Source organism: Amblyomma maculatum, chromosome 1, assembly GCF_055883805.1.
Source record: "Amblyomma maculatum isolate TAMU_Amacu chromosome 1, ASM5588380v1, whole genome shotgun sequence".
Taxonomy (NCBI): Eukaryota; Metazoa; Arthropoda; class Arachnida; order Ixodida; family Ixodidae; genus Amblyomma; species Amblyomma maculatum.
The window spans coordinates 207,591,131-207,618,224 of record NC_139344.1 but is presented as its reverse complement, the minus strand read 5'-3'; the positions used below and the strand labels follow the sequence as shown (position 1 = coordinate 207,618,224).

The 27,094-nt window shown below is 43.4% G+C and overlaps 1 protein-coding gene across 1 annotated transcript; it reads right to left on the bottom strand.

The window, feature by feature from the left end:
* Positions 1 to 5,983: 5,983 nt before the first annotated feature.
* On the bottom strand, positions 5,984 to 26,604 carry eIF6 (eukaryotic translation initiation factor 6). Its single transcript, XM_084590136.1, has 7 exons — positions 26,371 to 26,604; positions 23,615 to 23,700; positions 21,724 to 21,899; positions 13,894 to 14,004; positions 11,765 to 11,830; positions 9,488 to 9,669; positions 5,984 to 6,116 (listed from the first exon to the last, which is right to left on the bottom strand). The coding sequence occupies exons 1-7, from the start codon at positions 26,475 to 26,477 to the stop codon at positions 6,107 to 6,109; spliced, it is 738 nt and encodes a 245-aa protein (XP_084446262.1). The 5' UTR covers positions 26,478 to 26,604; the 3' UTR covers positions 5,984 to 6,106.
* Between the last annotated feature and the right edge of the window lie 490 nt (positions 26,605 to 27,094).

The following is a 27,094-nucleotide window of genomic DNA, read 5'->3' as shown; positions in this document are numbered from 1 at the left end:
TTTAGATTCTTGATGTTTTTAACCACATTGTTTTTCTTGCCATTTACAAAAAAAATATATATCTGAGAGCTATATATAACTACACTTCAGTATAACTTACAGCAGAATAGTGCAAACATTTCATTGAATAATATTGTAAGAAAATATGCATTATGCCACCATGTGTATATTCTGAAATTCTTTTATTACTGTTTAACATTATTGCATGCTTAACATTTTGGAAAGTTTTCTTCCACAAATATGGAACTGAAATATATATATATTTTTTTCATCTTGCACATCAAGCGTAAAGGGATAGAACAGTGGAATTTAGGCATCAAATTTATTCCAGTGCATTGGAAAGATTCATGTCTAAAGTGTCGATTTCATATTCATTTTGGTAAAAACTTTTGCAATCTTTTTCACCAGTGAATGCGCCAGTTTTTATGTAGACCAATGCTCGAAACCATGAGCAATAACCATAATGACTATTGGGCATCGACAAAATAGATGTACTGAAAACAAATATGCATTTCGTATGCCAGACAGTAATTGGGCATTTTCAGTGTAGAATAGCGTCCACTTCAGTTTCTACACTTGAAGCTGTTGCAGCACAGCAATGTACGCCTCGTCAAAGAAAGCTTCCCTAGTCATCGCTTCATTCAAAGAATTCAAAACACTATGGCACCATCTAGTGACAACCTCTGAAATCATGTTGTTGGCAATGTAAAAGGGTGGTTTTATTGAAAGGCGCGCTGGAGAGAACAAAACAAGACAAGCACTCCTGGAAGAAGAAGTGTGTGCACTCATGAAAATCAGATACTTCACAGAGATGAGGTCAAGTGGGGTACTACAGTGATATGTACATAACACCATTTCACCGCAATAGGTCACCTCGCAAGGTACTTTGCGATTTTCAACTGAAAATTAAAATTATAAAGCCTCACCTCTTTTGAAATTGCAGTGTTCAATCTGTACTAAATGATCTTCCACCACAATCTCGTGACAATTTTAACCAGTGTTCTGTGCCTTTAAAGGGCCTATGAAAAGCTATTTACTAAAACTAGAAAATGCACATGAATAATAATTATCTCATAAATCCTCTTCTCAATGCAAAAGTTGAACTAGTGTCATTAACACCGAAAATATTGGCGACTGAAAACGACACTCCTAGCCTCTGGAGGAAAAGAAAAGTCGCATAGGAGATTTGCGGGGTGGGGGACGTGTCACCAGGAGTACTTCTAAAAAATGTTGTAAATTATCGGCTCCACACAAAGCTTTTAAATTTGGCTTGAATACTCACAACAAGCAAGTCTATAGATTTCTTCCACTAGAATATTGGAGAAAGAACAGTTTCAGGAGCCCTTTCAGCATAGTATTCACATTTATGGAAAAGCATTTAATCGGTTGTACGCCAGGGTAGATTTGCACATATACATATAACTCTTTCCAAGACCCCTCAGAATCACCTGCTTTTTTTCAATCCTGAAAGAGTCAATAAAGCGTCCGCCGTATTTTTCGCAACCATCGTCGCTATGGTGGCGGCTTTTCGGCGGAACGAGCTATATACGCTTCATATAAAAAAATTTTTAAACACAGGAATTTTAAAATTTTGGTGGCTTGGTGCTGCCTGTAGGAACATCAGTGAGAGGTTATGCATTACATTTGGGTACTGTAATGTGAGTGGCGTGAATGCCAAATGAATGAATTTAAAGCACTGCAAACAAACACCCAGCAATCTGGACTACTAGTCAAACCTCGATATAATGAACACAGATATGGTTTTAGCTATATAAAACTCTTCTTAAATATATTTACTAAGCATGTGTAATTTGTACATTATAAATCTAACACGTTATATACCGAACCCCCAGTATCAAGAATGCACTCACATGGCAGGCAGCAGGCTTCACTGCGGTACCCAAGTGACTGATGGTGGTGCGGCAAACGTTTGTGAAAAGTTTCGTGTTTAATAATGTTCACATCTCGCATTCGACAACAGTGATGCAGAAGATCCAGCAGTATGGATGACTGCCTTACCCTGATGTCATAACGACTCCGCGTCTTTCAAGCCAGTCAACAGCAGCATGGAAGCAACGGCGTGGGCGGTTACTGCCCTACAGTCATTACGCATTCATATCAACTGTCACAGTCACGAAGGTGGTGAAAACAACAATAGTTTTCTCTCTGATGTGCTCTTTTCCACACCACATGGTTGCAATGCAGAAAAGCCGCCCTTACAAGCCCTTTGTCTGCAGTTTGATAACGGAGTCGTGGGTTAGCAGTGTTGTACAGGGAAGCCAAACCATCTGGCACTTAGGTTTCACTGTCTTCGGAATCGCGACGGCTTTGAAAATGTCAATAAAACTTTGGAAAAGGTCTGTCCAATTTTTTTGCAAGAACTGCCAGAGTTTCTGTTCTTTCAGTAACTAAATCACACTTTTTGCATGTGTTTCTTACAAATTTTGTATTATGAACTTAGACTACAGCAAACTATTTTATTATATTTTACTTGTTTGCTATAATGAGGTCCAAGTAATTCTTGTTTTGCTCAATGCTTTCTGTACTTCCAAAATGCATTCAATATGCACATTTTTGCCCATCATGTATGTTCATGTGCCCTATGGCTACATGACGTTTCGGAATAGTAATCGCACTTGAAATTGAACAAACCTCAGCACTATAGCAAACCTAGAATTGCCACGTTTCAGCCTCCAGCTTTTTGCTGCACACCGCTCCTGGTCTGTTCGCTCGCAATGGGCCCGGGCCAGCTTAAGGAGTGTTAACGAGTGCCTACTCCTACATCATGCGTGGTAAGTTGCCCAGCTCCGCGACACGCTACCAGGTGCCCACATCGTCTGCTACAAAGCTTTTAAAATGCTCTAACTACAGAACGAGGTTCATGAGAAGCATGACACTACAACCAGTTACAATCGGTTTTACAACATTGAATGCATTAGGGGTCATTGTAGCCTAGAGTCACTAGAAAATTCTCAGAGTAGTACTAAGATGCCCGCAGCCACCATTTCCCTTCCAGACTACCGGGCACAGCCGCCATCTGAACGGCGAGCGACTGCATAGGCTTCGAAAATGTTTTTAAGCTCTGCAAAAGTGGAAAATTCTGGCACGTTTATTTAGAACAGTACCAACAGTGCTTTTATTGTTGCTAACCTTATTACTGCAGTTATCAATCGATGGGAAAAGGTGTGTGGGTGGATCGGTAAAAACTGCAGGTCGCCTGCACATGCAAATCTCCGGCCATTTGAATGCCTCATGTTCTACATGCAGTGTAGTGGTGTTACAGCATTATAAAGTGACTGGGTGTGAAAGAACATTTATATGAACATGTTTATATTCTTAAGTCGTGGAGAATACCACACGTTGATGCCGCTGTGCCAGGCACGAAGAAGCTTGATACACTCGATAGACTCGCTTTGAATAAGAGAGACAATGTGAAACAACAGGTTTGCTGAAACAATGTAAACAAACCAACATACATTGTAATAATGTTCAAAATATCAATCATTTACACTGTCGTCGCTGTACCGTGAGCACAATGAGCAATTTGTGCGCTTGCTTTGCAGCTAAACAAACAAAAAGTGAAACCAGTGAACCAGGGTATCTCGCATGAAAGGGTGGTCTTTGACAGCACGAATTTTTCTAGGTCACATTTGTAAACCCACATTTATCGCCGTTGAAGATCATTTTTTTTCTTCAGGAATGGAAAAAATGCCTTTCCTGACTCATTTCTGTTGCCACACCCAAAGGCACAGCAGCCAGGCATGCTGCTTGAGGATTTCTCGTGTGGTGACTTCGACAAACAATCGAAAGAACAGGAACTCCCACATAAGACTTATTCCGCACATGCACTCTGAAGGGATATGGCGATGCAAGGTCACGTGACCTGCATCAACCAGTAGGCAGACTGGTGACGCACAGAAAAGGAATGCAATACTCAAATTTTCCAGTGACTCTATAGTAGTCAAAGCAAAATTTCACTGCAGGTGGCCTTTGAAGAGAAATAACAGAGAAAAAGAGAACCATGCGAGACTGCTGATTGCCACCATAAAGACGGCATTTTTATGACTACCGTGAAGTAAATTGCAAATGGAGTCCCCAATCCTCTCCTCAGTGAAACACAGGCTGTGTTATGTCAATTTATGATGTGCAACCCTCAAGAGTCTTAGCAAATCTAACAAAATAAAACCACCTAGTCCACCCAAAGAGTTCAAAAATACATATGCTTCAATGGGGAAGGTGCAGGGAAATCAAGAAACATGGTAATACTGAGAAATTTGCTCCATGGAGATTCATTACACCCAGGTTTAACAACTGTGGGGGGGAAAAAAAAAAAAAAAAAAAAAAGGAAAGAAGGAAGGACAGCAATAATAACCTTTTGTACGGCACTCAGTCCTGCTCATGGGATGTATATCTAATTCATGATGTGCAGCCTGCAGACCTCGACGGCTGCTGAAGGTGCACACAATAGCGTGCTACTGTCAGCTCTCACAAGACCTTCTTTGCCAATATAAAATACAGTAAACCACTGCTGATATGGTTTTGTCTTTAAATGCAGGAGGGAAAAAAAAAAAAAGCATATTATCCGGGAAAACATATGATCTGAACTACATGAGTTTGAAAAACTTAACTGTAAAATGAGGTGCAATGTCATTTAGAGTTTACACTTTCACTGCATAAAAGTGAAAATTAGAATTTCTTGACGTCAAGTATTATCAGTGGAATTTTAGTTCTCTCAGAATTCAGTCCATATTTGTGTTGTCCTAAGCACGGAAGAGATTTAATAATAGATCCGTTTCATAGACTGCAATGACGAGCTGAAATTGTTTCCTTGGTTGCTACCGGATGCTTCGCCCCCTGGTGACGTGTTAAAGCCATTGCGATGACTCACATTCGCTGCATTTTTGCTCGTGTTGCATTCCCTGGCCCCGGACCACTTATACCCCTTATGCCACGAAGGCACTGCAAAGAAGCCACCACATTTCTCCTCTAGAGTCATGCTTCCATGGAAACGGGCTGCCACCTCGTATAGTGGCCTGTTGGTGTTCATTGCCCCTTTGCACCTAGGCACTGCAGGAGAGCAACTGCAGCGGATGAGTGCCGCTGTTCAATTATTCATATCACGAGTCCCCAGGTTTGGCCCCCCTCGCACATTAGCACATGTCCAGTTGATCGCAAAACATGTTTTATGGCCACCATTTGTCGAAAGTAACCGGGAAATTGTGTTATCCCGAAACATATTAAGTGAGAGAAAAATAGTGTAAATCTAAGGGAGGTTTTTACTGCCCCCAATTTCGAGCATATGAAACGGGAAATTGTATGAACAGGGAACGTATGAACACGGTTCTATTTTACCTTTCTGCTAAAACCGCACCTCCTAGCCTCATACTGTCACCACAGGGGAAGGTATGTAAGAATAATCCAATTTAATCATACAAATTTCTGACAGCAGTCATGAATAGCAACACAGCCATGGCATACAATAAAAATTCGACATAGACATCTGAAGACTGCTTATGTGGGGCATGCGAAAGCATTATTATTTGAGGCTGGAATTTGGCCGCATATGTTTCTACACACATATGTTTCTGAAACTTCATACGTCTGTGTATTGGTTACGTTCCAGACCGGTGATATTCGCTGCAAAGCAATGAGACTTGCCCAGTTTGCACAGCCTGGTAGCATGGCGTAGTCGAAGTGCTCTCGAGGTTTCATCTGTCTTTATGATCTAGTCAATGTCGACGCTACTGACCTCCTACTTCCGCATATGGATGTGCCGGCCACAGGCACAAGCACCGTGCAACTAGGCACCACACTCTCCCCATCCCCCACCAGCTGCAGCCTCAGATATCATTCAGCTGTGCAGGCCATCTGCATGATAACGTCATATTTTGCGAGTACTGTCGAGTGTCACCAAACAGACAGGTTTTCCCATAATGGGTTTAGTTTTGTCTTCGCATTAAATTGAAACAAGCATAGCCCTGAAAGAGAGCAAGCAATATTCTTTAATATCTTTTCACTGATTACCTTGTGCTAAAAGAATTCATTGAGAGGGCCTGCCTCACTGTACATGGGGCACTTGGATAGCCACCCTGCTTGCACACTGGCCTCAGGTCATACTGCAATCACAGGAGAGAAGGCAAGAAATCCATATCAGGCACTTCTGCATAATACGTAACAAAAGAACAGTCAAGCAATGTTTGGCAGCTTGTAGGATAATGAAAGAAAATCATGCAGGCTAGCTATTACAGAGCTATAGCATGCTATGTGTTAGCTACTGTGCGTGTTTTAATGACCAAATGCAAAACAGAAATTAAAAAAATTTGCCTCTACTGAATACCATCAGTTCAATAAAAACAATCAAAGGTCAAACAATGAAGTTACAGCACACTGTTAATGGCAAGAAACCAATACAGCCCATGCTAGCTACTTCATAATGGAACATTAGTTGTGGTCACTAGCATTATCATACTATAGTCGATCCCAGATACAGTCGACAACCGAAAACTCGGACACCTGATTTTTTTTTGGAAATGCTTGATAACTCTGAATTTTTCGCAGTATATTGAGACATGCTCCATACAACTAATGTATACGAGCTCCCAGAATTCAGACTGTATAGCAATCAATTTCTCAGTTTTTCTGACTTCATTCGCATTCGTCGCTGCGCCACTGCCAATAGCCAAGCCTCCATATAACATGCTTGGTTTGGTTTATGGGGTTTAACGTCCCAAAGCGACCCAGGCTATAGAGACGTCTTAGTGGAGGACTCGGGTAATTTCAACCACCTGGAGTTCTTTAACGTGCACTGACATCGCACAGCACACAGGAGCCTTGCTTTTCGCCTCCATCGAAAAGTAGCCGCAGAGGCCAGGATTTGATCCCACATCCTTGGGCACAGTAGTCGAGTGGTGTAACCACTGCGACACCCCGGCAGGGCCCATGTAACATGTATTGTGGCACATCATTATTCCAGGCTTGAGGGGGTCGAAAATGTGATTGTATAAAGCAAATTTTAAGCTAAAAATGTGAAGCCCCGTATGCAGTGCGGCGCAGGAGCTGCACATACGGCCCCGCCCCGTTTCGAGGTTGCTTCACTGCGTGAGAGAAAAGACTATGCAGTGAAGCATCCTTAAACCCCGGTGGTCTGGTGAATCCGCAGCAGCAGGTTTGCTTTCGCGCATGGACTTCATCCTAGCCAGTGCGTTTGGCCGCAAGGTGCAGTACACCAATCAAATGCTGACTGCCGCCTATTGTCTGTGTAAACATTGAATGGCAAGACTGTCAAGCATCAGATTGGCCTAGTGAGCCCTTCCTTCGCCATAGTGGTAATGCAATCAGAAGCTTATATAAAGCGATTTCCTCTACAAAATTTGATTTTTTGGACTGCCTGAATTTTTGGACGCGTTCGCGGTCCCTAAAGCATGCAAAAAATTAATCGCTGACTGTGTATGTCGAACTCAAATGTACAGACTTATTTCTTATATAGAACACAAGGATATCCCCTTAGAAATTCCATGTGAAAGCAGTATTGTTCACGTTTATTGAACTCCCGTTTAGAAGATTTCGCTGTGCCCTTACAAGGGGAGCTTCGCCTGATGGCACCCCCATAATCACTTTTCGCACATGGAGGTGGGTCGGCTGCACAGCCTTGGACACCTGCTAGCAGCACTAATGCTGCAAAACTGCATGGCAGTGCTTGGAAAGTGGCCTTCGATCTGGCCTGTTTAGTTGCAACACGACACTGCGTGTCATATAGGGAACCTGGCGTTCAGTGCATCGGTTGTCATGCAGTGACGCCAGCCAAGCAGACCAACTAAAGGCATTCGGCACCTCTTCTGTGGCCTGCTTCGCTGCTGAAGGCGATGCAAAAATCAACTATAGCCTAATTATAATTGAAATGTTATTGCATTCACAATGTACAAGCAGTCGGCGATAGCTTTTTTCAAAGCACCTTTCACTGCAGCTTTGATTCTGCAATGGCACTTGTGCGGCACAAGCAACGCAAGCTCAGACACTCCGAACTGTCCCCAACCAATATTTCACACGCACACTCATGCCCACAGAGCAGCAGTGAAGGTACACCCTGTGCGTACCCCTGTTTGATGCTCGGTTTGCAGGTGAATATGAGTATGACACACAGGTATCCATGAGGTCAGCTGCCACAACCATGGTGAGTGGTTTTGTAACCATGAGGTGCACTTTAATACAGTCGAACCCGGTTATATCGAACCCGGATATATCGAATTTTGGCTATATCGAACTCACGGAATATCCCCTTGAAAATCCCATGTAAAAGTATAGGAAAGCTGCGTCATATATCGAACTGAATTTCAGCGGTCGTTTGCCGCGTGACGTTTTCAAGCCATGCGCGGAAGGAATGAGAAGGAACAGTTTAGCGACGGCTGGTCTGGGCAGCGCCGCGCCCATTCACCAAAGGCGCGCGCATCTGCAGTTATCGTTTCTCGCGCGCCAACACATGACGTTTGCGAGCCATGTGCGTGGGTGTGACCATTCTTTTGCCGAGCTATTTCTCCCCAGCACGCGCTACACATGCGCCAAGCCAGCTAAGCCCGTTTTCAGACAGACGTCGGACGCTTTCTCCAGCGTGTGTTGCGAACCCTCTGCGCGCGGCGGCTGACGTGGCTATGGCACCTACGGACGTTAAGAAGCCGCAGCTCTCTCTTTGTCTTTTTTTTTTTTGAGTCATCCTTTCTCATCGTTGAGCTGTTCAAACTTTTAGCGGTGGCAGTTTTTTTTTTTTTTTTTTTCTTGCGGGAGTCGTTTATCCTGCATGTATGAATCAAAGAAAGCACGCGGTCAGCTGCTGCGATCATGACACCCACCCCAAGCGCAGCGTGGCTTGTGCAATCAAGTCATCAGGGGCACTCTGCCAAGTTCGCTCCCCGCCACCGCAGGAGCTATCAAAAGATAAACGCGCCCAGACATTATCGCTGCGCAGCATCTTGGCACGCTGCCAAGAAATGAGCTGTGGATGAAACGACCGAAACGGAGTGAGCGTGCCATCGACATGCAAGCGAAAACGCTAGCGATTTCTGCTGCGGCGATACAGAAACCTTGTTTTGAGCTGCCGCCGTGGCTCGAGCGGCGAGAGGGACGCAGTTCCAACAAGTTTGAAATTTTTCTTTCTGTCGCTGCCGCTTGTCGCTGAGATCGCTCAATCGCTTGCATGTGAGCGAGCTGGCTTTTACGCATTTTTGTTTTTCAAATTCTCGGGTGCAAAAGTGGGGGTGGGTTCATTATGAGAGTGGGTTGATTACGCGATGAATACGGTATCGTTTTTTCGCATTGTAAGTGCCGTCACAAGCCGATTTCTGTATATCGAATTATCAATATATCGAACTATTTCGCGATCCCCGTCGAGTTCGATATATCCTGGTTCGACTGTATTGGTACGGTAACAAAAGGGTGCAAGCTAACGGACTGGCACCTCAATTTAAAAATGTTAGCAGCATCACATGCAACTTGCCTCTCAATCAAAGATGCCTTCATGGTAGTTGTGATAGCTGTTGGAGTGGCCTCATTCAGTCGGAACACACTCTCCACCACTGAAAGCTCCGTGCTTGTGGTGTCCATGCCACAGAAGGCACACCAGTCATTCACCACCATCCCTGCACCCACCACGTCGCTGCCTCGGTTCACAGTGCCCGCCTAAACAGACATGTGCACAATTTTCACTCAGCTGCACCGACACACTACTGTTCCCCATTCATTCACCAACATGCTAAGTTGCATGACAGTATATACAAGTTCTTCACATACATACTCTCAAGCACACAAAGTGCCCAAACCAAGTGAATATAATGTGGTGCCCAATCTAACAGTAGTGGGACTTACACAGGAAATGAAATGTAATGCGCACTTGCCAACTTAGAAAGATAAAAAACCAGGAGATTTTTATTCGGGCCGCACCGGAGGCAGAGGCAGGGCTGCACCGGCTGTATACCACCACCGCCGTCAATTATCTGGCGCTACACTGAGGCAGCCATCAACTAGAAACAACCACTACGCTACTGCCAGTTAAAACCAATACTAGAGCACCCCCCCCCCCCCCCCCCCCCCCCTTTTTATGCAGCCAGCCACAGCTACTTACGCTTTGGCTCGAAATGGCCTCAATAGGCTGCTTAACTGATGACGCAGATTGTGCTATTGTGGTCTTTGATGGTAATGCCGGTGATTACTATGTGGCTGCACATTTCTTGCTGCCGGTTTCGCAAAAACCATTCCTGCACAAGCAGAGACCACTTATTGGGAGATTTAGGACAGTGATCCATATTCAAACCCATTCGCAGCACGAATAAAACAACGACAGGAAGAAAACACACACGACAGGACGAATGCTGCATTCGTCCTGCAGCATTCGTCCTGTCGTGTGTGTTTTCTTCCTGTCGTTGTTTTATTCGTGCTGCGAATGGGTTTGAATATGGATCATTACCAACTGGCCCAAACCTCGGTGTTAGGACAGTGGTCATACTATCGGAAAGGAAAGTTCAGCCAAAAATCGCGAGTCTCCCTGATGAACCGGGAGGATTGGCAGGTATGGTAATGTGTTGACAAACAACCAAACTGAATTTTTGGCACAGTAAAAGCTCATTAATTTGAACGAATTATCCAATGACCCTGAAAAAACCTGATAACTGCCTGCACTGCAGTAAATGTATCTGGCAATAGACTGCACAATGTTCACCTGCTTTCGGGAAGAGAACAGTGTGACAGTGACCGTTTTTACATTTCCATCAATGCACGTTACTGGGAGCATCAATGCAGAACAGCTTCAAAATGAAAAGGGCCTCCGTGGCATTACTCGTGGTGAAACATGGTAGTGGCAGAGTTCCCTCACAAGTAGCTGGATGCTCCACAACACAGTGTGTGTATACAGCATGCAACTAGCACGCAGTTTCAGTGCACTGAAAACCAATGTAAATGGAACTGGAACCGTCCTAAACGACATGCAGACAGGCTTGGTTGGCAGACTAATTAGCTGCAGGTAGCCGCCACTGCAGTAGGCTGGAACGAAGCTCAAGAAAGCTAAACCAAAACTAAGAGGTCAGACTACTCTAGAAAATCTTTTTAGTATCGTGTTTGCCGTTTAGCACATGTCGGAGGTGCACCGGCAACTCTGCAGCATGCTACTGAGGTTTGAATAAGGCTATTTTGATACTCTCCTGCCGTGCCAGCCATACCAAGATGCAGCATCTGTTGAGAAGCTGCACAAATTAGCTGATGCAAAATGTGCAGTCTAAATCAGTGAGCGTCCGATGCCATAAACTTAATGGGCGCTAGCTGGAACCACGCCAGCTGTTCAAATTATCCAGTCTTCAGATCTAACAGTGCTTGATTTGACAAGCTTTAAATGTACCAAGGTGTTTCATCCCTTCATGCCTTTACTTTTTGTTCCCACAGATACCAAGTTCTACTCCTACCTGCCAAGCTCTACTCAATTTGCAAGTTGTTACAGCATATGGTGCTGTGAGAATCCACTGCCATCAGAAAGCTGACAGAGAGCAAAGTACATCACTGCAGGTGCCATAAAAATGACAACTACAGAAAAAAAGCCTAGCAGGTATAAGCAGTTCAGGTATGCAGCCATTGCCCAAATTTAAGCAGTACTCTCCATGCAAAAAGTTAAATTATATCCCGTTAGATGAGACTTGCAAAGTGAAATGGATTCAAAATGTTTAAAAATTGAAAAACAATGGCACTGCTTGTTTAAATGTGCCCCAGTGTCTACAACACAGTCACTTACAACAAGGGGAACTTGCAACAAGGAAGAAAGTTCTCCTTGATCGTCAATGGATGTCCTTGGATGCACCTGCAGGCACGATATCAAAGTTATTCAAAAAACACCAACACAGTGCCTTTTCGTCAAACAGCTGTAGACTACGAGAGCTACATTCTCCATATGTATGACCTTATCACACTTCCCGCATATGCCACTAGTAATATTGTTAAGAATGGCTACATTGCTTAAAAAGACAAGAATTGAAGACCATCTGAGCTTGCTACTAAACACTGCAGAAGTGTAAATAAGAACCAAAGCTGGAATAATTGGGCATTATGAGCTCGATCAAAATGTTTGGAGAGCGAAACAAATACCTGGATTCCAGGGTACAAACACTAATTAGTACTGTGTTCAAACTTTTTTAGCAGCTACAGCATGTTTGATTTGCGAATAACAAATACAATCTGCAAACAGCTTCCGATGTGATTCTGCACCAATACTGTTGCAAAGGAGGGCCCAGCTCCTCAAGTGATGCTGGCCAAAGGAAATGATCCTTCACACACTGATTCAATGTACCAGAGACTAATATAAAATAAGGACAGATGACTGCACAGGCCATGAAATATGTTTGACGTCTCTTTATAGTGCCTATTAAGCCATTTTTGTTGGAATCATGCTCTGTATACAGCACCACCTCCTGGCTGCAATGCTTGGATCACAGGATGTACTGTCGTCATCACAACATTGCAGGACATGACAGTGCGTCACACAGCTGCGTTAAACGCCATCTAACGGAATGTGCCCACTACCTCATCTATTGCAGATAGCTCTGTATCTTCAGTCTATCTTGTGCATGTCGTGCATAGATAGAAACTGACATCAGGTGCTGCTTCAATACCTCACGCACCAAGGCATTCTCAAGTGTAAGTAAGTAAGTAAGCCATTGTGATCACTGTTGATGCAATTCCACAGGACATGCTTTGCATAGACGCACAAAATATGACGTCTTAGTGCACATGTTATCGAAGCGGCACTCGATTCCAGTTCCTACCTGTGAACAGTTGGCGTACGATAGGAGCGAGAGTGCAGGCATTTGCCATTAGATAGCGTGGTACGCAGGTCTTAATAAGTATGGTATCCATGCACTATAACGTCCCGCAACACTGTGATTGCAACAGTACATAGTTTTCAGTGTTTCCACAGAGCCCTTGGAAGTGACCACATAGCCCTTAGCATAAATGTGCGCTCCCACGGTCATCACGAGTTACACGGTTATCACAAGGTGCTCATGTTATTGTGGTGAGGCCTCCTTTAATGGGTACCGACAGAATGAGGTCGCTTACTATTTTGTAGCAGTATATTCTTTGCCTTTCCTTCTAACTGAAAATTATGCTTGAAATTGTTATTCAGATATATAACATGACAGGAATTAACAAATACACTTATTATAAACAACTGCACCATATGTATAATAGAACTCATCATGACTTAACAATACAAGGATATCGGACTAGATATGCTTTTTTATTGCAAGAACTGTAACAAAGTGGAACTGGTTCTCCTTTAACCAAGTTAGGTGCAATTTTTTCTTTTCCACACTGCAATCCCTAGGCAATGTGGAGTACCTCTGAATAAATAAATAAACATTTCCAAAATTGAATCTTCAGCACTGCAAGATGGAACTTAGAAAAATAGTTCTGCTACGAAGTTTTCACTGGAAAGTGGAAAGCCATTGCATTTATTTTTATCAATTAAGTTTGCTGCAGTGTGAAAGGATTTTTTTAATTTTTTGTAGCCATGCAATGATCCGACCTTTGGATAAATGTTCTTCCCATCCTCCCAAAGAAACCAATGCAGTGCTGATAACTTTCATCTACACAACTAGTCTGAGACTGCTGATTGTGCAAACATATCAGTGCCTTTTATTTATTTTTCATGAGGTGCTAATGCTTTTATCGAAGTCTTTGGGAGAAATAATTTCAAAATACTATTTGTATGCATAGACATCCATGAAGCAAATTACATTTAGTCTTTGACCATTTTAATGTGCAATTCTAATAATTCAAACGAAAGTCTGATTGCTCGAAGCTCAAGTTAAAGAGAATACTGCAGGGAAAAAGAATGCCATGGGTAAAACAAGAAATTATACTTACCAGGCCACCTTGATTACTCAAGGCACAGTAACTGCCAACAAGAACATTTCCAGCTATTGTTTGACGGAACACTTCCACCTTTAAAACATCGGCTATTATCTCTTCTGTCTCCTGAAAAAGCAGGAAAAAGCAGAAAAAGGTTAGTCCCGGAAGACAGTAATGCAACAATAATGATGCGGCTGTCACAAGGAATCTAACCACTGTTATGATCACCCTATATCCACAAGAAATTCTTCTAGCAATGAAGCGAAAGCTATACAGCTGCAATATGACTCCTCTTCTCATGCACCGGAATATAATCCCAACCTGCAGTTTTTAGTGCTCTCAACATAATATACTGCCAATGTTCATTATTTAAGGCATACCTCCAACACTACTATCAACTTTCAACCCTAGAAGCCAAGAGAAAAATTTTTGGGGACACTTAAGCTCCACCTTTAACGCAACGTAACGCAACAATGTTAATGGTTGCCATCAGCGGCTCCTCTTGCAGATCTTCGTTCACATACCCCCGCCCCTTATTGACATGCACTCGTGCCATGCTTCCAAGCATACCAGCGGTAACTTTAGCTGTTCCCAGAATTTCACTGCACCTTTGGAGATTTCACTTCCAAACAAAACTATGATAATTTAAGTTGTTGGTTTAGATCTCCTGCAACATAATGACATGGCATGTTTGCGATATGGTACTTACTCACTTACTGCTCCTATAATCCCACACACTGATTACACTACACATTAAGTGAAGAACTGTTAAAAGCTGGCACAAAGAAGGCATGCGTGCCCTTGGTCAATTTGCAAGGCCCTTGCTACTAATGAAGAAGGTCACACTGCAATACAATAAAGGTCCGGCAGATACACAAACGTAATATTTGTGAATTTAGTAAATTTAGCATACACAGTATCTCAGAAAAAAAAAAGGGTGGGAAATTGCTTCTTCACATTTGGTAGAATGGCAGTTAAGTATTCTATTCCCTAGCAGTCTTGCCTTCATGGCCAAGAAAAGCTCTCACTGAGTATGATACACAGCTCGATACAGCTGCATGCAGTTTATTTTCGGTGAAAGATGGTCATGTTTCTAGGACCACATCCACGAAATATTGTTTTAGAGATAAAAAATAACACATGTCAACTAGGCAGACAAAAAAATTAGGGGTACCTTATGCTTCGCTGCGAAGGGTATGACACAATAGCATTTCACACACATGGGCAATGTTTTTACCTTTTGTAATTTTTGGAATTTTTTTATTTTCAAACTTTTTCTCATGAACTGCCGGGCGATGACGTTGCCAGCAAACTTGGATGCCACTTCTTGAAACTTGACATATACCAGTGACGCATACGTTCAGTAGAACGCGCTGTTTGCGTTCGATGCAATGCCGAGGAACACTTAATGCTCTACATTTAAGGGTATGACACGATAGCTTCTCGCATAAACGGACAATTTTTTTACTTTTGTAATTCCTTGTTTTGTATTTTTATACACTGATAAGCATCAGAAAACACTGGCTTTCCATTCTGAGCATTTTAGAGCGCAGCTCTTTGGCGTCCGTTCCTGGGTTTCGCGTCGGCATCGTCGTCGGCCTCGTAACCAGCTCCGCCCCCCCTTTCATCCCCCCAGCGCTAGCAGCGACCGACTGATACCGCTGGATGCCGCTGACGCCGCTAGAGAGTCAAGATAACGTGACTGCATAGAACACCGTCGCCGCCATGCAGAAAGAGGAGGGGAGGGTCCCCCCCCCCTGTTCCTGTGTGGCGGATAGGGTGCTCTTCAGTTGCTGACGTGCCGGCTATTTCACGTAGGCCCCAGCACGTCGACGAATACGTGACCACCTTCCCACGGCTAGACCTGGTTCTTGGCGCTGCGGAAGCGAGGGTATCATATTGTTTGCGTCGGCATCGGCGGCGTTGTCCCTGAAACCAACTCCGCAGCTGGGGTTGACTCACTATCAGCGTCAGCAGCATCAGTCAGTCGGTGCTATCTCTTCCCTCCTCCCTTTATCGCGTTGTCCGCTTGCTGCGCGCGCTTCTGCCCCCATCGTTTGCCGCTGGGTGTACACGCCGCCCCCCTCCCCCCTCTTCCTGCGAGTCTCCGGTTGTCAAAGCGCCGGCTCGAACTTAATTCCTTTTTTCGCATCCTCCTCCAATGCAACCCCTGTGCGGTGGCAATCAGAGAGCCAGATCGGTGGCGGCGAATCTGTATATGTGCACCGCCCGAGCCAAAATTGCCGCTGCCGTTCGCCACTGCGAAATTATCTGCCAGTTCTTTCTGAGCCATGAGCGAGACGACCGGTAGAAGTCCTCCGTCTGCTGCTGCTGCTGCTGCTGCTGCTAAACGAGCTGCCAGAGCAGAGGCCCAGCGTCGTCGCCGCCAGAATCCAGAGCAGTAAGCGAGGCTGAAGCAGAAGCTCATCGCCGCCGTCGAGAAGACCCTGCCGTCTGCACCGCCGAAGCGGAGGCTCATCGCCACCGTCGAGAGCAACGAGGTGTAAGCGAGGCTGAAGCAGAAGCTCATCGCCGCCGCCGAGAAGGGAGTCTTTGTTAAAGGAATACGTGTGAAAAATAAAAAAAATTCTGTGATAGCGCATACATGTGTTGCTCGATTTCTTTGCCTCAATCTATCGAAAAGGTGAAACAGCTTATTTGCTGCACTCAAATTTCGCATTAGGAAGTAACGTAATCGTCGGCAATTTTTTTTCCTTTTAACACATTTGACCACTCCTTTTTCTAATGTCTGATATTAAATTACTTAAATTATTAACTGATCAATTACACACTCTATATTTTCACAATCAGCACCATCAAGCATTGGATTTTTAATTCTGAGCATTTTGACCCCTTTGAATCCACCTTTTTTCCAATTCCTCATTCTTCAAACATTTCAAATAACTAACTGATCAATTACATATGCTAAGTTTTTAAATTCACATCATCAAGTATTGGCTTTTCATTCTAAGCATTTTCACATCCTTGAATCCGCTCTTTCCTATTTTTAATTTTTTTTTTCAGTTATTTAATTGATCCATCATACTACCATTCTCATAATTAGTATTATCAAGCAACGGCTTTTCATTGTGATCAGTTTGACCTCTTTCAAGCCCACTTTTTGCAATTTTCAATTCTTTCAAATAATTAATTAATCAACACCAAATTTTCTTAATTAGCATCACGAAGCACTGGCTTTTCGTTCTGAGCATTTCAACACCTTTACCCCTTTTTCTAAATTTTTTATTTCTTAAATTAATCATTTATTCAATTAGAATAATTTCTTTAATTCATCACCTATCACACACCAATCAATCATCAATCACTAGGACCATGAATTGCAATGGTACAATTTTTTTTAAACAGCCCACAATTATTTCTGACACGTGATGCCGACAACTATACTCCGTTTCATACATCAAGTGCAACACTGCCAAAGCTAGAGCTCTTGTTTACGCTCCCTGCATCTGCGATAAAACATAGTGCCTGCTCTTGACGACAGGAAATAGTTGCTTTGTCTGCAAGCGTAATACATCTTACATTTGCCATCAGCTCCATAAAAAAAAGCACCTTTTTTTTTTGGAGAAAAGATCAGATTCGGTGAATTTGTATGTTTTGTTTGTCGTTTTCGTTTGTGTAGTGTTTTCGCTGCTCCGCAACCCTGCCAGCGGTGCCCTCCGCACTGCGCAAAGCAACGATCTCAACTGCCTCTTTGGAGCGGATTTTTTCTACAAGATCCGCGCTGCGGAGATGTCCAAACACGCGAAGCAAGTTATTGCAAACGTGTATGCTCGAAACAGAGCCCGTTTCTGCAGAAGCCACTCTGCCACGAGACAAGCGTGAGTGATACGCCTTTTTTTTTTCTTGCGGACTATTTGCGTAGCTTTCGCAGTGTTGCACCAGATGAATGAATCTGAGTATACAACTACGACGCTGACGGCTTTTCAACTGTATGAGCCATATAAGCTATTGCTGAACAGCAAAATGTAGGGTTTAAAGCCACAAAATGACAAATCGGCAATGAGGGATGACATAGTGGAGCGCTTTGGAATAATAGACACCATGCGTGTTTACCAAAGGTGCCAAACGGGCAAGTTTTGGTAAATTATGAATGCACCTATGCTGCCAATACTAATAAAAATACTGCCATCACTATATTAGCCCATTCTGCAGGTCTAAAGATATGGTCTCAAATTTGGCACGTTCCATTCATTATGTCATGAAATTTTCCAAAGAGACAAACATAGACTTCACAGGACTGCTGCTGTGCTCAAGAATTTCATGAATGAAGAATACACCTTTGAAACGGAAGTTAAGAGTTGCATGTGTGTAGATACATAAACATGGCCTTGAAACAAGTTCTGAAAACAGCAATAAGCCTGTCTGTTCATATGTCCTGTTGGCATGAACAGTTCAAGAAGGCATACAACTCCATACAGAGCTGAGAACTTACACTCCTAGTCAAAACATGGCTTGTCCTCTCCTGCAGCCTTCTAAAATTCCTTCCACCCTTCTTGTAATACCTCTGTATGTGTGCTAGTGACTGGCTCGTTTCAGAAGATGGTCACTGCCACATCAGCAGCAGTCACAAAGAAAGCAACGAAAAAGGCATATAACTGGTATTTGGGATTTCAATGCCTCAAAGCAACATGGGCTACGTACGAGTGGCGGCCTCTGGATTAACTCCAACCTCCTGGGGCTTAATGTGCAGATATCACCACACAGGCTTTTCTGTTCTTTTTCGAAACTTCTGTTTCTAAATGAACTTCAGTGCTGCCAAGTAGATAATGCAGGAATCATGCAAATGTCTCACTCCTTCATCAATTCATAACTTGTTTTTGAAGCGAAAACTTCACTACACCAAGTTTTCAAGCTGTCAGAAGCAAATTTGACCCTGAAAAGCTTTTAAGGTCAAAACAAATTCCTGAACCACGCCATAAGGGAAGGGAGGAAGGAGGGAGTGAAAGCGGAAGGAGAGAAAGGGGTGCTATAGTGGAGGGCTGCGGAGTAATTTTGACCTCCTGGGGATCTTTAACGTGCACCATCGACAGCACACGGACGCCTCTTTGTTTCGCCTCCATCGAAACACAGCAGAGTTACTTTAGGTTTTGGGGAAAAGAAGGTGCAGTATACTTTGGGTGGACACTACAGAGACATGGACACTTCATTAGGTAACGGTCACTTGAAGGCCAAATTTAGTGACACGCGAAGACCAGCTCTACCTAGCGTAGTGAACATTTAGCTTTAACTCTTTCGCTGCCACGAACGTACCGGTACGTTTTCGCACCCCCCCTCCCAAGTGTCACCGACATACTGGTACGTTTTTTATAGTGCGTTCAAAACTTCGCGCGTGAGTGCGAAGCTGGCGCGCTTGGACTGGCTGTGCCATCTGTCAAATCATTCTACAAGTTCGTATTTTCGCCCTGCGCTGTGTTGGTACGTACACTGCTCTGCCTATGCATTTTTACTTTGTATTTTTTTCGGGGCGGTGGGAGCTCGTAAAGCCGATTTCTCGGATTTTTCTCCCTGCCTCCCCCATCACCATAATGGAAAATAAAGGTATTATTATATATTGACGAGTTTGGAGCAACCATGCCCACCGCCTTGCCCCCTTCTTTGCTGGGGGGCGCGGTCACTCCACGCGAGCTACTCTATGATGCTAAGCGATCACGCGGCGCACTTGTTTCACGGCGCGCGCGAGCGGTTATGGGTTTAAGGGTTGTTCTGCTATCTGCCGCAGGTTTGAGGGTTTTTAATTTTTATTCTGTTGGAGTGTCTGCTACGACACGTCAAGTTCAGGGGCGAGGGCCGTAGCCTCTCCAATAAGTCGGCACATGACTCAATTGCTGCTTTCACTCTATATCGCCGCGCCCTTGCTTGCAAAAGAGGCTATCTTTCGTCTGTAATTTTTATTTCACAACGTGCCATTTTTCTTCATTGTGCGAGCCATCGAAAGTGCAACCCCGTGCGCGCGGTTACTTTCGGATGGCTGACGGCGCGGGACCTTCGAATGCGGACTGGAGCGATGGGTCTTCTGATTATCAATATGAGCCAAGCTCGAATTCGGATTTTCAAGAAGTATCGAGCAGTGTTTTTCTTGTGTTATCCTCATTTATCACAACTATAATTAGGGTTATGATGATGATGATCTGAATTAACAACGCCTGCAGAACACTGAAAAGTGCATATTCCGTTGACTATGCTATTTGCATAGAAATCACAATAAAAAAAAAATAAAATAAAGAGTGCTGCAGCATCTGCATTGGAGTAGTGCGAAAGTACGAATGATGCTGCTGGTTGCTTCTAGTTGCTTAATTCACTTCTTGTTTACCCATTTTAGTCTTTGGTACTTTCAAATTGCACGCCAATCCCTTCCTATGCCTTTTTTCGGCTCTGCTTCCGGTTGCGTGACGTCACGTTCCTGACGTCACCCTGATTGACTGACTTAATTAACTATTGTAGTCTTTGGTACTTTCAGATTGCGCGCCAATCCCTTCTATGCCCTTTTTTGGCTCGACTTTAGGTTGCGTGACGTCAACTTAATTGACTGATTTAATTAACTATTTAGTTGATACATCTCGACGTCACCCTAACTGAGTGACTTAACTATTTTGATACATTCAAATGTGGCGTCAAGCCATTGGCTCACGATAGACAAGCGGAATTATGAAGAGCGTTTCAAATCCGGGGTGTGGCACAGTGGTAAAGTGCTCGGCTGGGGACCCAAAAGGTGGAGGTCCGATTCCCGGTGAAGAATAATTTTCTTTTTTTTTTTTTTTAATGAGGAGGAGTCACACACCTCTTAAGCGTTGCCTGCTGGCAGAGCTAGGCGAGGGGGCTGCGCAGCTGGCCTTGGCTGTGACGTCAAGCGCATGCGCAGACTATGTGGAGCCTAGGCGATGTGGAACCACGCGAAGATGCGGTCTGACACGGACAGTGAAGCTTTCACTTGAAAATAAATAGCTATGCTCGTTCCCTGAAACCAAGCTGACACTGGGGGTGCGTCACGCCAGAAACACCCAACAATGAAAGGCTTACCTGTAAATTAGCTTATTAGAAAGGAGAGGTGCAGCATCTGCAAAAGTCACTTGAAAGTGAAAACCGGAGTCATGCTGATGGCTCGAATTGAAGCGAAAACTTCACTACGCCGAGAAGTAAAGAACAACGATACGACTTAGAACTGACATCATTTCAACCAAGCACGACCACGCAGTGGGGAGACAGTTTAGACCTTGTTTTTCAACGAAAACCCATTGTATTGAACTAAAACATATGCCAGGTAACCACCAAGTAGAACGAGAGGAAGATGGTTTACACGGTATGAAGAAGCACTGAACAAGGGTAAATGGGGTACGCCTCAGTTCGCAGGTCGAGCCAACGTTTCGACAAGTGGACTTGTCTTCGTCTGGGCCTTTCTATTGTGTTCTTAACAAAACAACAATGGAATCAACTACTTTAGACAGAAAGCTTTCCATTGTGCTGAAAAAATATGGACAGCTGGAATGCAACGCTCAGTCCCTTTAACAAACAGTTATAAGAACTGCAGCCATGAAAGTGAAGACTGCCCGTGCAATGACATGTCATTTTGCTTTCAGCGGCTTCCAGTATTCAGGGAATGATAAGAAAAGAAGGAAAAGCAATACAGCAAAAGTTCCAGCTCATTCTATCGTAAATGATACAAAGCGTTACAGAAAAATATTAGCTGAAAGAGATTTGTGAAGCAGTGACCGCACATGCTTAAAGCATTCTGCAACTTCACTGAAAGTCTTTTTGTTACTATGATATCTGTCACCCATGGTCCAAAGCCCACAAAATTATCAAGGAAATTTGAGCAAATTGTCAAACCTTGTCTAAGTCTGGGTGTGTCAGAGCAACGTAGTCATTACAGGCAATGACATTCCCCAGTGCTGAAAGGCGTTCTTCTATCCGCTGTATCTTTACACTATCGGGCAAGGAATTTCGAAGATGTTGAAGTTCCTGGTCAGTTGTGGTGTTGGGTACCAGCAAGCCATGACGGTTACCTGTGCATCAATAAACCATGGTGCTGGGCTAGTTGGTGAATCATACTCGGAACAAAGGCAGCTCAAGAAAGGACAACACAGAAGAGGACACGACATAAAAGAAGCGCTGTGTCGTGTCCTCTTCTGTGGTTGTCATTTTTGCGCCATCTTCGTTCCGAGTACCTATGCATGCACACAAATGACTGTTATGCAGTAGCCAAATATGAATACAAAGTAAACATTAAAAAGGCAATTGCACTTAATAGTTTCATGACCATTATGCCCCTGCTATAATGCTGAAGCACATTGCAGCTACTGCATCAATAATATAAAGGCAAATGACATTCATCAGCACACATCATTTATAAAAAAAATCAGAGCAGTAGCCACCGAAATGAATCTTAATAAAATGCAAATATAAAAATACATCAGATGGTGAACACCAAAAACATAAAGGCCCACAAGACTATCTTTGCCGACATTTAATGAAGATAAAAACAAAACTAATGTAGTCTGCCAAAAGCTTAGAACAGAAGGGTTGGCTTGCAATACATCCCCAGTGTTGTAATTCTCCTCCTGAAAAGAAGATTCTTTGTCTTTCCACCTCCATATGGTAAGGAATCTATGAATGCTGTGGGGAGTCAGACTACACAGCTTATACCCCAGTCACATGGCACTTCTCCAATGTCTTCAAAGGAGGTTTATTGCTCTAAAGGGGCAAAACCAAAAAGGAGCAGTGGCGCAGCTACACGGCAAGTGCAAAGAAGATATACAATGATGATGATGATCGACGCAACCCCCATTAGCGCCATCTGTCAACAGGCAAAATCGCTAAATATATAAAAGAGTTGAACAAAACCTTGGCAATATGAAATAAATGGTACATTACCCAGCAAATACTGCCCAACGAAAACTGAGCGCACAACAAAACGGGCAATGAAGTAAAAACGGGAGGAAAGCAAATCACGTGTATGTCAGTGCAGCTGCTGAAAACAATTGAAGTGGTACCTCAACAGTCCAGATTTTTAAAGTTAATTGTGATGTGAAATTAACCCTTCAATAGAATTAGGCTTAAATATAATATTCAAAATTATATTTGCATCAACATTTTTGTCTTCTGAGCTTGCTCGCTGGCGCTCATGTTTGGGTGCTCCTTTACGCAGCTTAAAGGCCGCTGACGACCGCCTTTCCTGCCACGGGCTTTTTTCGAAAAAGGTCTCGAGACTTTGCCGTGTAGCTGCGCGCAAACCGCCTTCGGAGCAAAGAACCTTGATTTCAAAGGCCTTAAAAGTGCCCATTTGACAGGGGTCTTAGAAACAAGCCCCTAGGTTCTTAAACCTTTGACAAAGACTATAAATGTGCATGTCATCCAAAACACTCTCGTGCCTACACTAAGCTGAAGTGAGCCTGAGAAGTGTAACAAGAAAATTTGTTTTTGATTACAAATGACTTAATTACAGCACGAACCACTTCGTGGACGATTCTACTATGCTCTTTAAACCCGGCACTTTTTTCAGCCTGCCTAGCAGAAATGCCTCCCCTACATCCACGCCAAGCATTAAAGAGGGTAGCAGTATTGTGTCAATGCAGATTTACTGTACAAGCAAACACACCGCAAGACATTCAGTGTAGCTATATCACAGCATTCAAACTTTTATTTCTTAGACTCTCTGAGAGTAAAAGACCAGCCAAAAACACAATGTGCCGTTACGCACAAGCAGCCGCAGGCAACCTACCTACAGTAAGCCGCCCAATAATCCGGCAACCGGCGATGGATGCGTGGATCACAGGTATGGTATCCGCAAGCTCACCTTCAAAGATGCTGCAGCAAAGATATAGTAAAATGCTTGAGCATGAGCTCTGCCCTGGTCATTCAGAAAGTGTCCGCAAGTGAGTGTGCAAGCAGTTGACACCAGTTCATAATTATGATTTTATTCTTGCATGTAAACATACAATATAGCTCTGAAGTTATAGTTTGCTTTTACCTGCCCTGACATATGCAGAAGACTAGGGTAATGTTCAACAGCCTCGGGAAGGAACAGCAGTTTACATTAGGTAGCGAAATACTGGAAGTAGTAGGCGAATATGTCTACTTAGGACAGGTAGTAACCGCAGATCCGGACCATGAAAAGGAAATAACAAGAAGAATAAGATTGGGATGGAGCGCATTTGGCAAGCACTCGCAGACTATGACTAGCAGCTTACCGGTATCGCTCAAGAGGAAAGTATACAATAGTTGCATCTTGCCTGTACTCACCTATGGGGCTGAAACGTGGAGGCTAACCAAGAGAGTTCTACTTAAGTTGAGGACAACCCAGAGGGCTATGGAACGAAAAATGGTAGGGGTAACATTAAGAGATAGAAAGCGTGCAGAGTGGGTCAGAGAAATAACTCAAGTTACCGACATTCTAGTAGAAATTAAGAAGAAGAAATGGACATGGGCAGGACATGTAGTGCGAAGAGAGGATAACCGATGGTCGCTGAGGGTAACAAACTGGATTCCAAGGGAAGGAAAGCGTAGCAGGGGGGGGGGCAGAAAGTTAGGTGGGCGGATGAGATTAAGAAGTTCGCAGGGGTCAAGTGGATGCAGCTAGCACAGAACCGGGTTAAGTGGAGAAATATGGGAGAGGCCTTCGCCCTGCAGTGGGTATAATCAGGCTGATGATGATGATGATGACATATCCAGCACAAGTTAACATACACAGCCTATTGCATTACTAAACATGGCATACAAGTAGGCAACATATTTTCTGGTGTTATTTCTGGGAAAATTTGATGGATGTTTTTTAGCATTTACTTCAGATTCGGAAACCGCTGTTTTTCTGCTAGTTGTACAGATCAAACAATAAGAGCGGTGATTATCAGCATAAAATCTATCTTGTTTTCAGAAGGGGCGATAAACAAGGAACACCAGTGGTTTCATGTCCTTGGTACACATGCTTTGTAAAGTTGGTTACATTAGCAGGATTGTTACCTTGTTCATTTGATTGTGTTAGCATACTTGTTTCGACGGCACAAATCTCAAAAATTCTGATTCAGCATCAATTGTTTGGCATGTTAGAAGAAGGTCGAACAATATGAGCTATTCACACCTAGCTGGTTTGTAAAGCAATGAAGTGACAGCAGGCAAGGTTGAAACTTCGATTATTTTTTAAAAATATTTTCTCAGACTCAAATCGTCCTACACCATGAGGCTCTTTTTGGAGTGCACGAATTCCTCTAATAAGATCCCTTATCCTTTGAGTCAACAATATGGACATCAGTCTTCAGGCCCCTCGTGAAGTGGAAGCCACGGTGGACACTGTGCTAGATGCCGATAAGTGTTTAGTTTGAGCAACTTATATAATGCTGTAGAAATCCTGCAAGTTACAATCTTAGATCTGCTTCTCCCATGTTCATTAGATTGTCCACACTTCAATGATCTTCTGCTGTTTCCTGATTCAACTTCTCATCCAGGACGAGGAATTTCACACCGCAGAGGACACGATTGGCATAGGAGATTCTTCTCTATGTGAAGATTACTCATAACCTCAAAAAACGAATTAGATGTCTCGCCTTGAATGGTCATCTTAAGAACCTTATTGACAATATACTAGCATTTGCAAAAGTGCTTTCAGCTTTTGTCTTCAAACCTCCGGAAGGCTTTTGTCTACACCCACAGCATTGTGTATGGGATGCTGAAATAAAATTCTGATTTTCTATTACTGCGCAGTGGTCTTAAGAAAAGATGAAATTCAGAGAAAATGCTTCGCAGTATAGCCAAAAGCCTGAGAAATGAAGCCATCTTGGAGGCGTGATTCTGAACAGCATTTTTTTAGGACCTAATATAATATGTTGAACTTGCGCCGCAGTTCCTGGAAGTTCATGAGAATTGCGCAGTACTCTCCGCCAAAACGGCTAATCCTTTTGTCCATGAGCCAGTCCGAGTTTTTTGCCAGTAGATAATGGTTCCACGCATTAACCAAGAAAACTCGCTGCTAACGACGCAAACGTTCCTAGAATCGACTAGTCGGTTGCAAATAGCCCTACGGGCGATGCCCATAGCGCTATTTGAAAGAAAAAAAAAAAAAAAGCCATGGGACGATATTTCGTCGACTTGGACTTAGGTTTAAAATATTGTCTGCCAGTGTTACGAAAGCCTTCTGAACGTTTGTAAAAAGTTAAGGAACAGTAAGTTTTCTCAGTGAAAATGGTCACCTGCTAACCTCAGCATGTATAGAGACCGGTGAATTTTGGTTTTAACAGACTATGTATTTCTTTTACGGGTGGCTGCTTTTCGGTGTTTATCTGTTAAAACCGGACAGTAGATAGCTTATATACAGGACATACTACTGCAACTCGACTTTTCTTGCTGCGTTCTCACGAGTCTTTCAGCCAAACAATACCAACAACTAAAACGATAACTTCAAGTAAGGTTACTAAATTTTGACAACAGCGGCACATATCGCTTCAAGTAGCCACTTTGCTGACGACGCACGTGGAAAGAACTCACCTGTAGAAGTTCTCACTTCCTCCGATTGCCACCAAGCAGTAGGAGTTCGTCAGTTTAGCAAACACGCCGATTTCATTGTTGTTCTCAAACTGAGCTCTCACTGCCATGTCTACCCTTAATAAGAACTGTTATAAGTTCTTTTTGCAAATGTAAAATAACAGTTGCGCGGTGCACACACCGCTTACCGTACCTTAACGCAATACAGCACTGCCGATCACGACCCCCCCTGGTGCCACAATTCGCCTTGAGGCTTTGAGTCACGGCAGTCACGGTGCTTTGAGCCTTCGAGTATTACTTTTTAAAGGTATTTCCAAGGTATATATACCTTGGTATTTCTTATTCACAAGAAAGTAAAACGTTTTAGCTTTTGTAGACCGGACGTACAAAAAGTATATTCTATATTTTTGTTTAACGATGATGATAAAAATATTTGAGTAAGGAGCCTTGTGCCTTATGCAAGGCCTTATGTGCAAGAGCACCACATAGATATGACAGTAGGCCGTGGATAATGTACATAGCTTCGGTATCATAGCTTCGGCAACTTGCATGGCCAGTAAAGGCAAGGTCAACTGGCAGCGGTAGCAAACTCTTCAAGATTGGCTGATTTTGCAGTTTTGCCAATACCACAATACCACCAAAACCATACACCTGGCCGCCAACGTACCGAACCTAGGCGAATCCAAATCCATTTTTTTTTTTTATTCGCATCGTTCACTCTCATGCT

What these genes read in the sequence shown, in the direction of transcription:
- eIF6 (XM_084590136.1), bottom strand. Translation starts at nt 26,477, where the DNA reads ATGGCAGTGAGAGCTCAGTTTGAGAACAACAATGAAATCGGCGTGTTT. An exon ending in GGAAGTGAGAACTTCTACAG is followed by an intron (nt 23,701 to 26,370) that starts GTGAGTTCTTTC and finishes TCTTTGCTGCAG; the next exon opens with CATCTTTGAAGGTGAGCTTG. An exon ending in CACACCCAGACTTAGACAAG is followed by an intron (nt 14,005 to 21,723) that starts GTTTGACAATTT and finishes CTGCTTTTTCAG; the next exon opens with GAGACAGAAGAGATAATAGC.